This window comes from Pongo abelii, chromosome 17 (assembly GCF_028885655.2).
Source record: "Pongo abelii isolate AG06213 chromosome 17, NHGRI_mPonAbe1-v2.0_pri, whole genome shotgun sequence".
NCBI lineage: Eukaryota > Metazoa > Chordata > Mammalia > Primates > Hominidae > Pongo > Pongo abelii.
Window position 1 is genome coordinate 78,420,749 of NC_072002.2, and position 11,100 is coordinate 78,431,848.

Sequence of the window (11,100 nt, forward strand, 5' to 3'; positions counted from 1 at the left end):
ACAAGGGCTGGGTCTACCTGGGGAAGCTTCCATGAAGAGGAGGCTGTGGAGAGGGAGAGACAGGCAGGTTCAGACAGAGAACAAGAGAATAAAGCCATTAAAACATTAACCCTGCTCCCCGGGGAAATAAGAACTGAGCACCACCGGATGATGGAAGACTCCAGCAGATTGATGGATGTCTCCCGGCAAGAGAAGGCCAAGAGAGGACGGGAGAAGCAGGCAGCAGCGACCTTTCACCAAGAGGGTGGAAATGACTATATTCCGGATGGATGCAAGAAGAGGAATAGAAGCAGGAAGGATTCCCCTGACACAGAGTAATTCAAATGTTCAGTTTTGATTGTTGTTCTTGCTGTTCTAGATCTCGCTAAAATCATCATGGATTCACTCGGCGCTGTCAGCACTCGACTTGGGTTTGATCTTTTCAAAGAGCTGAAGAAAACAAATGATGGCAACATCTTCTTTTCCCCTGTGGGCATCTTGACTGCCATTGGCATGCTCCTCCTGGGGACCCGAGGAGCCACTGCTTCCCAGTTGGAGGAGGTTGGGCACAGTCGGGGGGCTTCCTTGTTTTCTATGCACAAATTCATTTGGGGGGTTGGTCAGCCGTCTTGCATTATCTTAAAAATATGCTCATCCTGACCTGTGGACCATGAAACAAAGACTTTCAAGACAGGGAGCAATTTCAGGTCTATCAGGAAAGCCCTCTTCCCTTTCCAAATACCATCTCCCCACCTGCTCCCAGATGCTTGAAATTTTTTTGAGTAGGGACTGGTTGAGTGACCTTGTCCAAAGCCATTGCACTCATAATTAAGACAGATTATGAAAAGTACTTATGGAAAAAGTGACGTAATCCCCACATGGGTAAAAATGACACATCCAAGATGAACACAGGAACACGTCAGCCAACACAAGATCCTTAGAAAAAAATCAGAGGTATTTTTAGTAGAGACGGGGTTTCAACATGTTGGCAAGGCTAGTTTCGAACTCCTGACCTCAGGTGATCCACACACCTTGGCCTCCCAATGTGCTGGGATTACAGGCATGAGCTTAGCTGGGTGTGGTGGCAGGTGTTTATAATCCCAGCTACTCGGGAGGCTGAGGCAGAAGAATTGCTTGAACCCAGGAGACAGAGGTTTCAGTGACCCAAGATCATGTCACTTCACTCCAGCCTGGGCAAAAGAGTGAAACTCCATTACAGAAAAAAAAAAAAAAAAAAAAAAAGAAAGAAAGCAAAAGAAAAATCAGAGGTAAACACAGACCTTTTCATGATTTTGCAAGGAGAGAATGTCACCTCATATACCACCGAGGTTTCTTTCCCAAGCGTCCACTCTCCCCTGACTGATTCTGTGTGAGGTTTTCTCTTCTCTGAGCACCACAGTAATATTTTCTATCTCTTCCAGGTGTTTCACTCTGAAAAAGACATGAAGAGCTCAAGAATAAAGGATGAAGAAAAAGAGGTGGTAAGAATAAAGGCTGAAGGAAAAGACGTGGGGAGATGTGTTTTACAAACTTCAGTAGAGTTGCATTTTAGGTGTGGAGTCTCTGGGGAAAAGGACTGAGAAAGGCATGAAAGCAATATTGTTGCTTTATTATTAAGCAATAATAATCACTGTAGACAAATATTGTTGAAAGGATTATACAATCATAATAACCCCTTAGTATTGAGAAGAGACCTTAGGTGTAATGGACAATACCTCTATGATAGAACTGGTAAGGGCTAATAGACTGAAAAGTTCCTATAGCAGAGTGGATGGGTTTTGGAGTTAAACAGACTTAGGTTCAAGTCCTGGCTCAAGTAGCTTAAGAACGATGCTACTTTGGGCAAGTTATTTATCTTCTTTCAGCCTCTGTAAAGCGCCCAGTAGGGGCATCTGGTAACTGAGCCAGTGGTGGTGGTGGTAGTAGCAGTAGGTGATATTATTGCTAAACTCCACTCATATTTTTAACCCTATGCTGATGTTGTATTTAAAAAATTAGTACAGGCCCAGTGACTTCCTGAGGTCTTTTCCAGCTCCAGTGTTCCTGTATTCCCCACCCAAAGGAGAGTCTACTCAAACATGGGAAAGGAATAAGCCTATTAGGTTGGGGCTAGGATCAGATGTCAGCACTCTCAGGAAGGGCACAGCTGCTCTGACAGTAGTCATAGTGCAATTCCAGACCCTCATAAAACCATGGCTCAGATCACCCAGCAATATGAGCTGCTCATTTCACAACCCCAAAAGGCTAGGTCGTGTGGGTGGCTCAGTTGCACCTGTGGAGAGTCAGGCTTCCTTTCAGGGTTTGCGCAACCAACTGGGGTCATATGAACACTGCAATGTCCCCTCAATTGAGGAGTGCAGTTGTCTTCAGAGCACATTCTTTCTCAGCCATGATAGCCCAGGTAGAACCTTTGTGCAAATTAGAAAACAGCTGATTCTTTTGGATAGTTGCCCTACTCCTATGTGAAAGGCTAGATGACTGGGGTGGGAACTGAATTTCAGCGTTGTGTAAGGCACAGCTTACACATACACACTGTCTAGCAGTTTTGCTCATTCCCCAGAATTTTCCTGGGAGCCACAGAGGTATGGAGAGAATAGAATTACTGACTGAAAAGATATTAGGACTGGAATACATCTTAGAGGTCATCTACTCCAATCTCCTCATTTAATAATTTGTCCAGAGACTGGCTTGGCATGTACCCATTTGATTATTATGTAAATTCAGAGTATTCTCCATCTTGCTTTTAAAAAATGCTGATAAAATCTCAAGACATATGTAGAAAAGGTATAAGGAAAAATGCGATAAACACACTTTAACCCCTCTTTTCAGTGTACGAAATAAACCATTACCAAATCAGCTGATGCCCCTTAGGCTGATGTATAACACCTTCCTTGAGCACACTCCCATCCTCTCCTGAGAGAGGAAGTCCCACTATTGTGGATTAGGTGTTCATTATTCCCACGTATTTATTATTTCATTACATACCATATATTTTTGTCATTATTCTTTGGAACTTGATTATTTTTGGCTTAGCATTGTGTTTATAAGATTCATCTATTTTAAGGGGATACTTATAGCCCTATTTGATTCATTTTTATAGCTATTTCCTCATTTATTCTGTTGATGGGGCCTGTCTGCCTGCCTTCCTGCCTTCCTTCCTTCCCTCCTTCCTTCCTTTTTTCTTTCTTTCCTTCCTTCTACAAACAATGCAAAAATGGCCTTTTTAATACAAGCCTCCTAATTTGCCTGGGTGAGAGTTTATCTAGTCCCAAGATATCCAGTATAGTAGCTACTCAAGTGGCTATTGAACACTTGAAATATATCTAGTTTGAATCGAGATGTGCTATAGGTATAAAATGCATATTATATTTTAAGAACTTAGTATGAGAAAAGAATACAAAATATTAATTTTAATATATTATTTTTGCTGAAATATTTATCTTATATATTAATATATAATTAATATTTATTGTATTTATATGTTGAAATAATGACATTCTAGATATGTTGTTAAGGTAACATAGAATATGAAACCTTCAATCAGAAAACTGATGGGTCCTACATAAAATATTCAGAAAAGTTTTTTTTCCCCTGGAGACAAGGATAAATCTCACTTCAGCCCAATGTGTAGTGACTCATACCATTAGGAGTCATTCTTCTTATTCACTATCTGGAAAAATTTACAAACTTCAATAGATAAGAATTGTCCGGGGAAATCATTTACTTTCCTTAGATGCTTAGAATCTTGTGGGGAGCTAAAAACAAGCTTATTGAACATTTAGTGAGCACTTTTATTTGAGACTAAAAAACCCCACAACTTGAGTTATAAACGCAAGATCTGTGGTGTTGGGCTGGCAGAGAAGGCTTCTGTCTGGAGCTGAGATTGGTCATAACTGACATTATCATATGACTTGGGTAAAGGCTACCTGATATCCAGGGGCCACATCAAACACAGGGATCACCCTTGAGGCTGACAAACTGAGGGAGAGACCCAGCAGCCTCATCCTCTTAGGGGAGAATCTGGGCTTGCTTTTGCCAAGATAACATGTTGAGATTTTGTTTTAATTTTCAAGATTGAGAACACAGAAGCAGTACATCAACAATTCCAAAAGTTTTTGACTGAAATAAGCAAACTCACTAATGATTATGAACTGAACATAACCAACAGGCTGTTTGGAGAAAAAACATACCTCTTCCTTCAAGTAAGTTTGCTGTGCCTACCATATCTGTGAGTGGTATTCTGGAATGGCCAAATGGCCCTAGTAGGACTGTGGGTCCTGAAGTCGTGCTGCCTGGCTCTGGCCACATCCCTGTGGTGCTTTTCCATCCTGATCTACAGATATTCAGAACTGCAGGGAGCTTCTTTTTAGTCCTGGCAATCTGAACCTGATTTTTGCCTCATCTCCAGAATAGCTGCATAAAAATATGCATGCAGGAACTCAATGTGAGATGCCCAGGGCCTTAAAATTTCTCTTACTGTATTAGTCATCCTAATGTATACATAAATTTATTTAGAGATGTTGGCAATTGATAAATTGAGTTTTTAACCTCTTTTTATTCCTTCCTTGTTTCTCCTAAAGAAATACTTAGATTATGTTGAAAAATATTATCATGCATCTCTGGAACCTGTTGATTTTGTAAACGCAGCAGATGAAAGTCGAAAGAAGATTAATTCCTGGGTTGAAAGCAAAACAAATGGTAGAGTATGGGTGGGTCATTCATTGCAAAAAAACAAAAACAAACAAACAAACAAAAAACACTCCTTGACAACCTGCTGTGAATGAAGCCCTGGACTTGTCACTGTGTGAGGTGCCATGCAGTGCACAAGCTTTGGGAAGGGACTTGAGATAGGTTTTGCAGGGTTGGAAGGGCAAGCCTGGGCCTGGGAGGTAGGGAGGGCACTGCAGATGGTGGAGCAATTTCAGCAAATGTGGAGCGGCCAAGGGGAGCCAGTGGGGGGACTGCATGAAGCCAAACGCATGGAAACGCTTGCTGGAGAACTGTTTACACATAGCCATGGATCACAATATCTTGGGGGTCCTGAAAATGGGATGATGGCTGTCTCGGGTTTACATTATTTCCTTTATATCAGAGCCTTTCTTCCTGAGTTTTTCTCTGTCTGTTAAATGAGAAACACGCAGCTCTCCCATCAAGACTTGTCGTTCCCATCCACAGCTGGGGCCACCTAGTCTTCATCTTCACTTAAGCATCGTGCAGGGATAATGACAACCTACAGCTCTCCCCACAGCAGAGGATTTAACAAGTTTCTTATCGCATTCTTCCTTTCTCATCCCCTGGTATGAGAAATCCACAGAGAAATGTTAGTGTGCAAATTCACCTTGGGGAGCAATAGCTGATACTTTAGTGTTAGAGTTTCAGATTCCATTTTTATACCAATTATCAGAGAGACCTTTGTTATTCAGAATGTGTTTTTTTTTTTTTTCCTCTCATGCTTGGTCTGAAGAAAGGAAATAAAAGAAGCAGAAAAAATAGGATCTTTCAAAAAGTTGGTTGAACAGTATTTTTTAGAATTTATTGTGGGATGGGCTGAACTCAGAGACAAAAATATCAACTCCTTCTCCAATATAATAAGTAATCCCTCAATCTCAGGTGGTAACTATATTGAATGGTAAGCATAACAGCTAACGCAGAGTGCTTATTATGTGTGAGATGGTGTTCTAAGAGCTTTACATGTGTTAAATCATTTGCTCCTTTCAACAACCCTATGAGGCAGATTTTATTCCTATTTTACAGATGTGGAAACTGAGGCACAGAGAGTTTAAATAACTTACCCAAGATTCCTCAGCTGATAAGAGGCAAACTGGATGCTAACAGAGGCATCTGACCCCAGAGTCTGGACTCTTAACCATGAATCTCAATTTATCCAGTGGGATAAATAGGCGATGGGCAAAATGAGAGCCTCCCCGTCGATTCTGCCAGCGAACCCTTTGTCAGCAAGGCCCTCAGGTGCTGACCTGGCTGGGTTTTTAATGATTAGTCAAGTCCATCTGCATCATATCTGTCATACTTATTACTTGTCATTTGGAAGATGGGCCAACCTTTTTCTGTTTCTTCATTCGCAGAAAAAATCAAGGACTTGTTCCCAGATGGCTCCATTAGCAGCTCTACCAAGCTGGTGCTGGTGAACACAGTTTATTTTAAAGGGCAATGGGACAGGGAGTTTAAGAAAGAAAATACTAAGGAAGAGAAATTTTGGATGAATAAGGTATGGCCCTTAATTTATTTTTGTGATGTGCTTACACATGGAATGTAAAGTCTAAAGTTATGGCTGGGCATGGTGGCTGACACTTGTAATCCCAGCACTTTGGGAGGCCGAGGTGGGTGGATCACGAGATCAAGGGATCGAGACTATCCTTGCCAACATGGTGAAACCCTGTATCTACTAAAAATATAAAAATTAGCTGGGTGTGGTGGCGCACGCCGGTAGTCCCAGCTACTTGGGAGGCTGAGGCAGGACAATTGCTTGAACCCAGGAGGCAGAAGTTGCAGTGAGCCAAGATTACGCCACTGCACTCCAGCCTGGCGACAGAGTGAGACTCCATCCCCCACTCCCCCCAAAAAATCTAAAGTCATATTTGAGCAAATGCACACTGGTAATAGTAGATACTCATTCTGAGACTCTGATATTGGGTTTTATTTTAGATTGAGTGAATTATTTTGATGAACTAACTTGGTTGCCTTAATGCCTTTGGTCTTATGTCCTTTGATATTGTGTGCTCTGTTAATTTGTTGCAGAACACAAGTAAATCTGTACAGATGATGACACAGAGCCATTCCTTTAGCTTCACTTTCCTGGAGGACTTGCAGGCCAAAATTCTAGGGATTCCATATAAAAACAATGACCTAAGCATGTTTGTGCTTCTGCCCAACGACATCGATGGCCTGGAGAAGGTAAATGCTTACATCTCCTTATTCTTGCTTTCATTTCCTGAGGCTTTTTGTCTCAGGGCTTCTGAATAGGAGCTGGTGGCCAGCAGTGTCAAATAGAAAGTGTTTCTCACTCTCCAGCAGCTACAGATGGATGTGTACTGGGGAACATTAAATAGTATGGGTCAGGTTTATTGAGAACAACTAATCCTATAATGTTTGGGATGAACTAAAATGAACATTTAAGATTACATGGGAGTCCTAAAGATCACCCACCATTCTGAGAAACGGTTGATATCTATGGACCCCTTTCCTGGAAAAAAAAAAATCACACATGCATATATACAACCAATTCTGCACACTGTTCAGTAGGCTCTTGGAGCTTTTGAATTTCTGTCTTACACCCTTACACCACTGATTTAGTGTCACCCATTTTGTGGTTAAAAAAATTATGTGAGGGCCGGGTGCGGTGGCTCATGCCTGTAATCCCAGCACTTTGGGAGGCCAAGACGGGTGGATCACGAGGTCAGGAGATCGAGACCATCCTGGCTAACACGGTGAAACCCCGTCTCTACTAAAAATACAAAAAATTAGCCGGGCGAGGTGGCGGCCGCCTGTAGTCCCAGCTACTCGGGAGGCTGAGGTGGGAGAATGGCATGAACCTGGGAGGCGGAGCTTGCAGTGAGCCGAGATTGTGCCACTGCACTCCAGCCTGCGTGACAGAGCGAGACTCTGTCTCAAAATAAAATAAATAAATAAATAAATTGTGGCTAGTGTCCTGTATTTTGAAAATCAGGAGAGTTTTGTTTCAAATCCCTGTTTCTCTAGTGGCTTTCTGACCCTTGAAGCTTCTTAACTTCCTTGAACTTCAATATTTTCCCATCTCTGAAGAGGGCTCCATGGTGCTTAATGTGCAGCAGTGTTGGAATGATTAGAGAAACGTAGCCTAGAAGGGGTCTAGGACATAGAAAGCACTCAACAAATGATAACTGCTGTCTTCTTACACTACCAGATGCTGTGCTACTTCTGTGAAATATTGCTAGTAGCATTTGAAGTTGGAAAATATTTTGGGACAGCAAAATGGCAATATGTCTGAGAGCTTTAAGAGTATTTCTGATTCAAAAACCCCAGTTGTGGGAATTACTCTAAAGAAATAATGCAGAAGAAACAAATTGCCTTTCTGAGTCAAATCAGTTATTTCGGTATTAAATAGACTGGAATGCCCAGTTTGAAATTAATCGTAATTATTATTTTTGTATCCTTAGTAACTATCAAGTCTATCACAATGCCTGATACAGACTAAATGTTTGTAAAGTGAATGAATAGCTAAATATTGGGAAAAATTTATCAACTTCATAAGAATATTATCTAGCTGTTTGAAGATAGGAGAGATATGCAATAGTGTGAAAAAGTTTACTTTTTATCAAATAAAATGGACATGCACTGTGATTGCAACTATGTAAATACATATGCATTCAAAGACTAGGGGAGGTAGTTAAAATGAAATATATACTAGGTTGATAAAATAAGAAATGACTTATGTTTAATCTTTAAAAATGTATTCAATGCTATTGGATTTCCACATATACACAGATAATTTAAACAGAGAAATATAAGACAACCGCCTGCAGTATAAAGACAACAATCTAGTGAAATAAAATTTCCACTTTTAATATTACTAAAATTAATAACTTCTGACTGATACAAATCAGTGTTACACTGTTTCAGATTTTTGATTGATAATCATACCATTCTACTCTTCTTTTTTTGAAAATAGATAATAGATAAAATAAGTCCTGAGAAATTGGTAGAGTGGACTAATCCAGGGCATATGGAAGAAAGAAGGGTGAATCTGCACTTGCCCCGGTTTGAGGTGGAGGACAGTTACGATCTAGAGGCGGTCCTGGCTGCCATGGGGATGGGCGATGCCTTCAGTGAGCACAAAGCCGACTACTCGGGAATGTCGTCAGGCTCCGGGTTGCATGCCCAGAAATTCCTGCACAGTTCTTTTGTGGCGGTAACTGAGGAAGGCACCGAGGCTGCAGCTGCCACCGGCATAGGCTTTACTGTCACATCTGCCCCAGGTCATGAAAATGTTCACTGCAATCATCCCTTCCTGTTCTTCATCAGGCACAATGAATCCAACAGCATCCTCTTCTTCGGCAGATTTTCTTCTCCTTAAGATGATCCTTGCCATGGCATTGCTGCTTTTAGCAAAAAACAACTACCAGTGTTACTCATACGATTATGAAAATCGTCCATTCTTTTAAATGTTGTCTCACTTGCATTTCCAGTGTTGGCCATCAAATCAATGATTTAATGACTCCAATAGTGTGTGTGTTTATAATCATCCTTGAAAGTGAAATGTCCTTTTCTTTGTGCCATGAGTAAGGTGAGTCCAACCAAACCTCACTGATAATCTCCCCTTGTTTTCCTTTGAAAGTAAATCGGTATCTTGTAGTTTTGTGCACACGAAAGGAGAGAAAGTCTCTCCAGTAAAGAGTATGAACTAGTAATTTTGGGGGGTCTCTCTAATTCTAGTATTTTGACATGTTATAATACACAAGTAAAATAAAACAATAGTTTACTCAGCTCATGTTACTATTCCCCAACAGATATTGTGGCAAATAGCACATAGGAAAGAGAATTTGGGAATACAGTAGCAAAACATAAATTAAAACTCAAATGCCAGGACAAAATAAAACAATATACCAGATGGAGAGGATGCCCGTATTTTCACCTTCCATTCTAACATTATCCATTGTTAGATGCATAAGCATTTTGATATTGTGTAATAAATGTGGTATTTGAGAAGATAAATGATGTAGTTGATCAGTATTCCTCCTCTATCACCTTTTTAGACTTCGTAAGGTAAATATTTGGAATAACTTTTAGAAAAGTTTCCTTTTTTTTCCTCCATTTACATTTTTCTGTTTTTTTTTTTTGAGTGAGGTAGGAGTATTACCAAATGATATTTTCTGAAGATGCTTTTTGAAAACCTCTGAATCTATACCTAATGCTCTTAATTATTGGCTTGTTTCACTTTTTTCCTCCAGTTTTTAACAAGATCACATAACTGGCTTATTTTTAACAGCTTTGTCAATCTACAATTTACATGCCGTAAAATGTACACACTGTAATTTTATAATTCATTGACTTTTAGTAAATTTCTAGAGTTATGCATCACCACAATCCAGTTTTAGAATATTTCCATGACCCTAAGAAGTTTCCTCATATCTATTAATATTCCCAATCCTAGGCGCCACTGAGTTGTTTTCTTTCTACATCTTATATAAATGGAATCATACTACATATAGTATTTTGTGTCTGGCATCTTGCACTTAGCATGATGTTCTTGAGGTTCATCTGTTGTAGTATGTATTGATACTTAATTTTTTATTGCCGAATGCTATTCCATTGCATGGAAAAGACCTATTTTATTTCTAGGTTCACCAGTTGAGGGACATTTGGATTGTTTCCGCTTCTTGGCTGTTAGGAATAATGTTGTTCTGAACATGTAAATAAAGATCTTTGTGTTCACATATGTTTTCATTTCTGTTGGGGAGATTCCTAGGCGAGAAATTGCTGGGCCATATGACGAATCAATAGTTAGCTTTGTAAGAAACTGTCAAACTGTTTTCCAACGTGACATTTTATATTCCCACCAGGAATGTTTGAAACTAGTGTCTTCAAATCCTCACCAACATCCAGGATTGTGTCTTTATGATTACAGCCATTTTTGTAGGTACAAAGTGGCATCTCATGGTGGTTTTAATTTGCATTTCCCTAATATCTAATTAGGTTGAGCATTTTTTTATGTGCTTATTGGCCATTCGTTTGACTTTGTTTGGTGAAATGTATACAAATCATTTGCTCATTTTTAATTTGGGTTGTTTGTCTTGTCTTCTCATTTTATTGAGTTAAAAGAGTTCTTAATAAACTCTGGCTTACAAGTCCTTAATTTATCAAATATATGATACGTGGACATTTCCTCATAGTCTGTGGTTTCTTTTAATTTTGTTATTAGTCTTTTTAGAACATATATAATAATTTTTAAAAGATATAATTTAATACCATAAAATCTGCATATTTAAAGTACAATTCATTGGTTTTAGTGTATTTCACAGAGTTGTGTAGACACCTCCACTGTCTAATTTTAGAACATTTATAACACCCCAAAAGAAATCCTATACTCATTAACAATCACTCCCCATTCCTCTCTTCCCCAACTCA

General features: G+C 39.7%; 1 protein-coding gene across 2 annotated transcripts; it reads left to right on the forward strand.

Annotated features, from left to right (window-relative positions):
* The first annotated feature begins 375 nt into the window (after positions 1–375).
* SERPINB13 (serpin family B member 13) lies at positions 376–10,857 on the forward strand. Of its 2 annotated transcripts, XM_009252446.4 has the most exons (7): positions 376–540; positions 1,401–1,487; positions 4,053–4,181; positions 4,560–4,677; positions 6,063–6,205; positions 6,736–6,891; positions 8,645–10,857. In XM_009252446.4, the coding sequence occupies exons 1-7, from the start codon at positions 376–378 to the stop codon at positions 9,047–9,049; spliced, it is 1,203 nt and encodes a 400-aa protein (XP_009250721.1). In that variant the 3' UTR covers positions 9,050–10,857. The 2 variants fall into 2 exon arrangements, with proteins under 2 accessions (XP_009250721.1, XP_024091729.2); XM_024235961.3 differs by lacking the exons at positions 376–540; positions 1,401–1,487; positions 4,053–4,181; positions 4,560–4,677 and adding an exon at positions 5,883–5,946.
* Positions 10,858–11,100: the final 243 nt, after the last annotated feature.

Coding starts and splice junctions, on each gene's coding strand:
- SERPINB13 (XM_009252446.4), top strand. CDS start 376: ATGGATTCACTCGGCGCTGTCAGCACTCGACTTGGGTTTGATCTTTTC. Junction 4,182..4,559: donor AAACATACCTCTTCCTTCAA/GTAAGTTTGCTG, acceptor TTTCTCCTAAAG/AAATACTTAGATTATGTTGA. Junction 6,206..6,735: donor AGAAATTTTGGATGAATAAG/GTATGGCCCTTA, acceptor AATTTGTTGCAG/AACACAAGTAAATCTGTACA.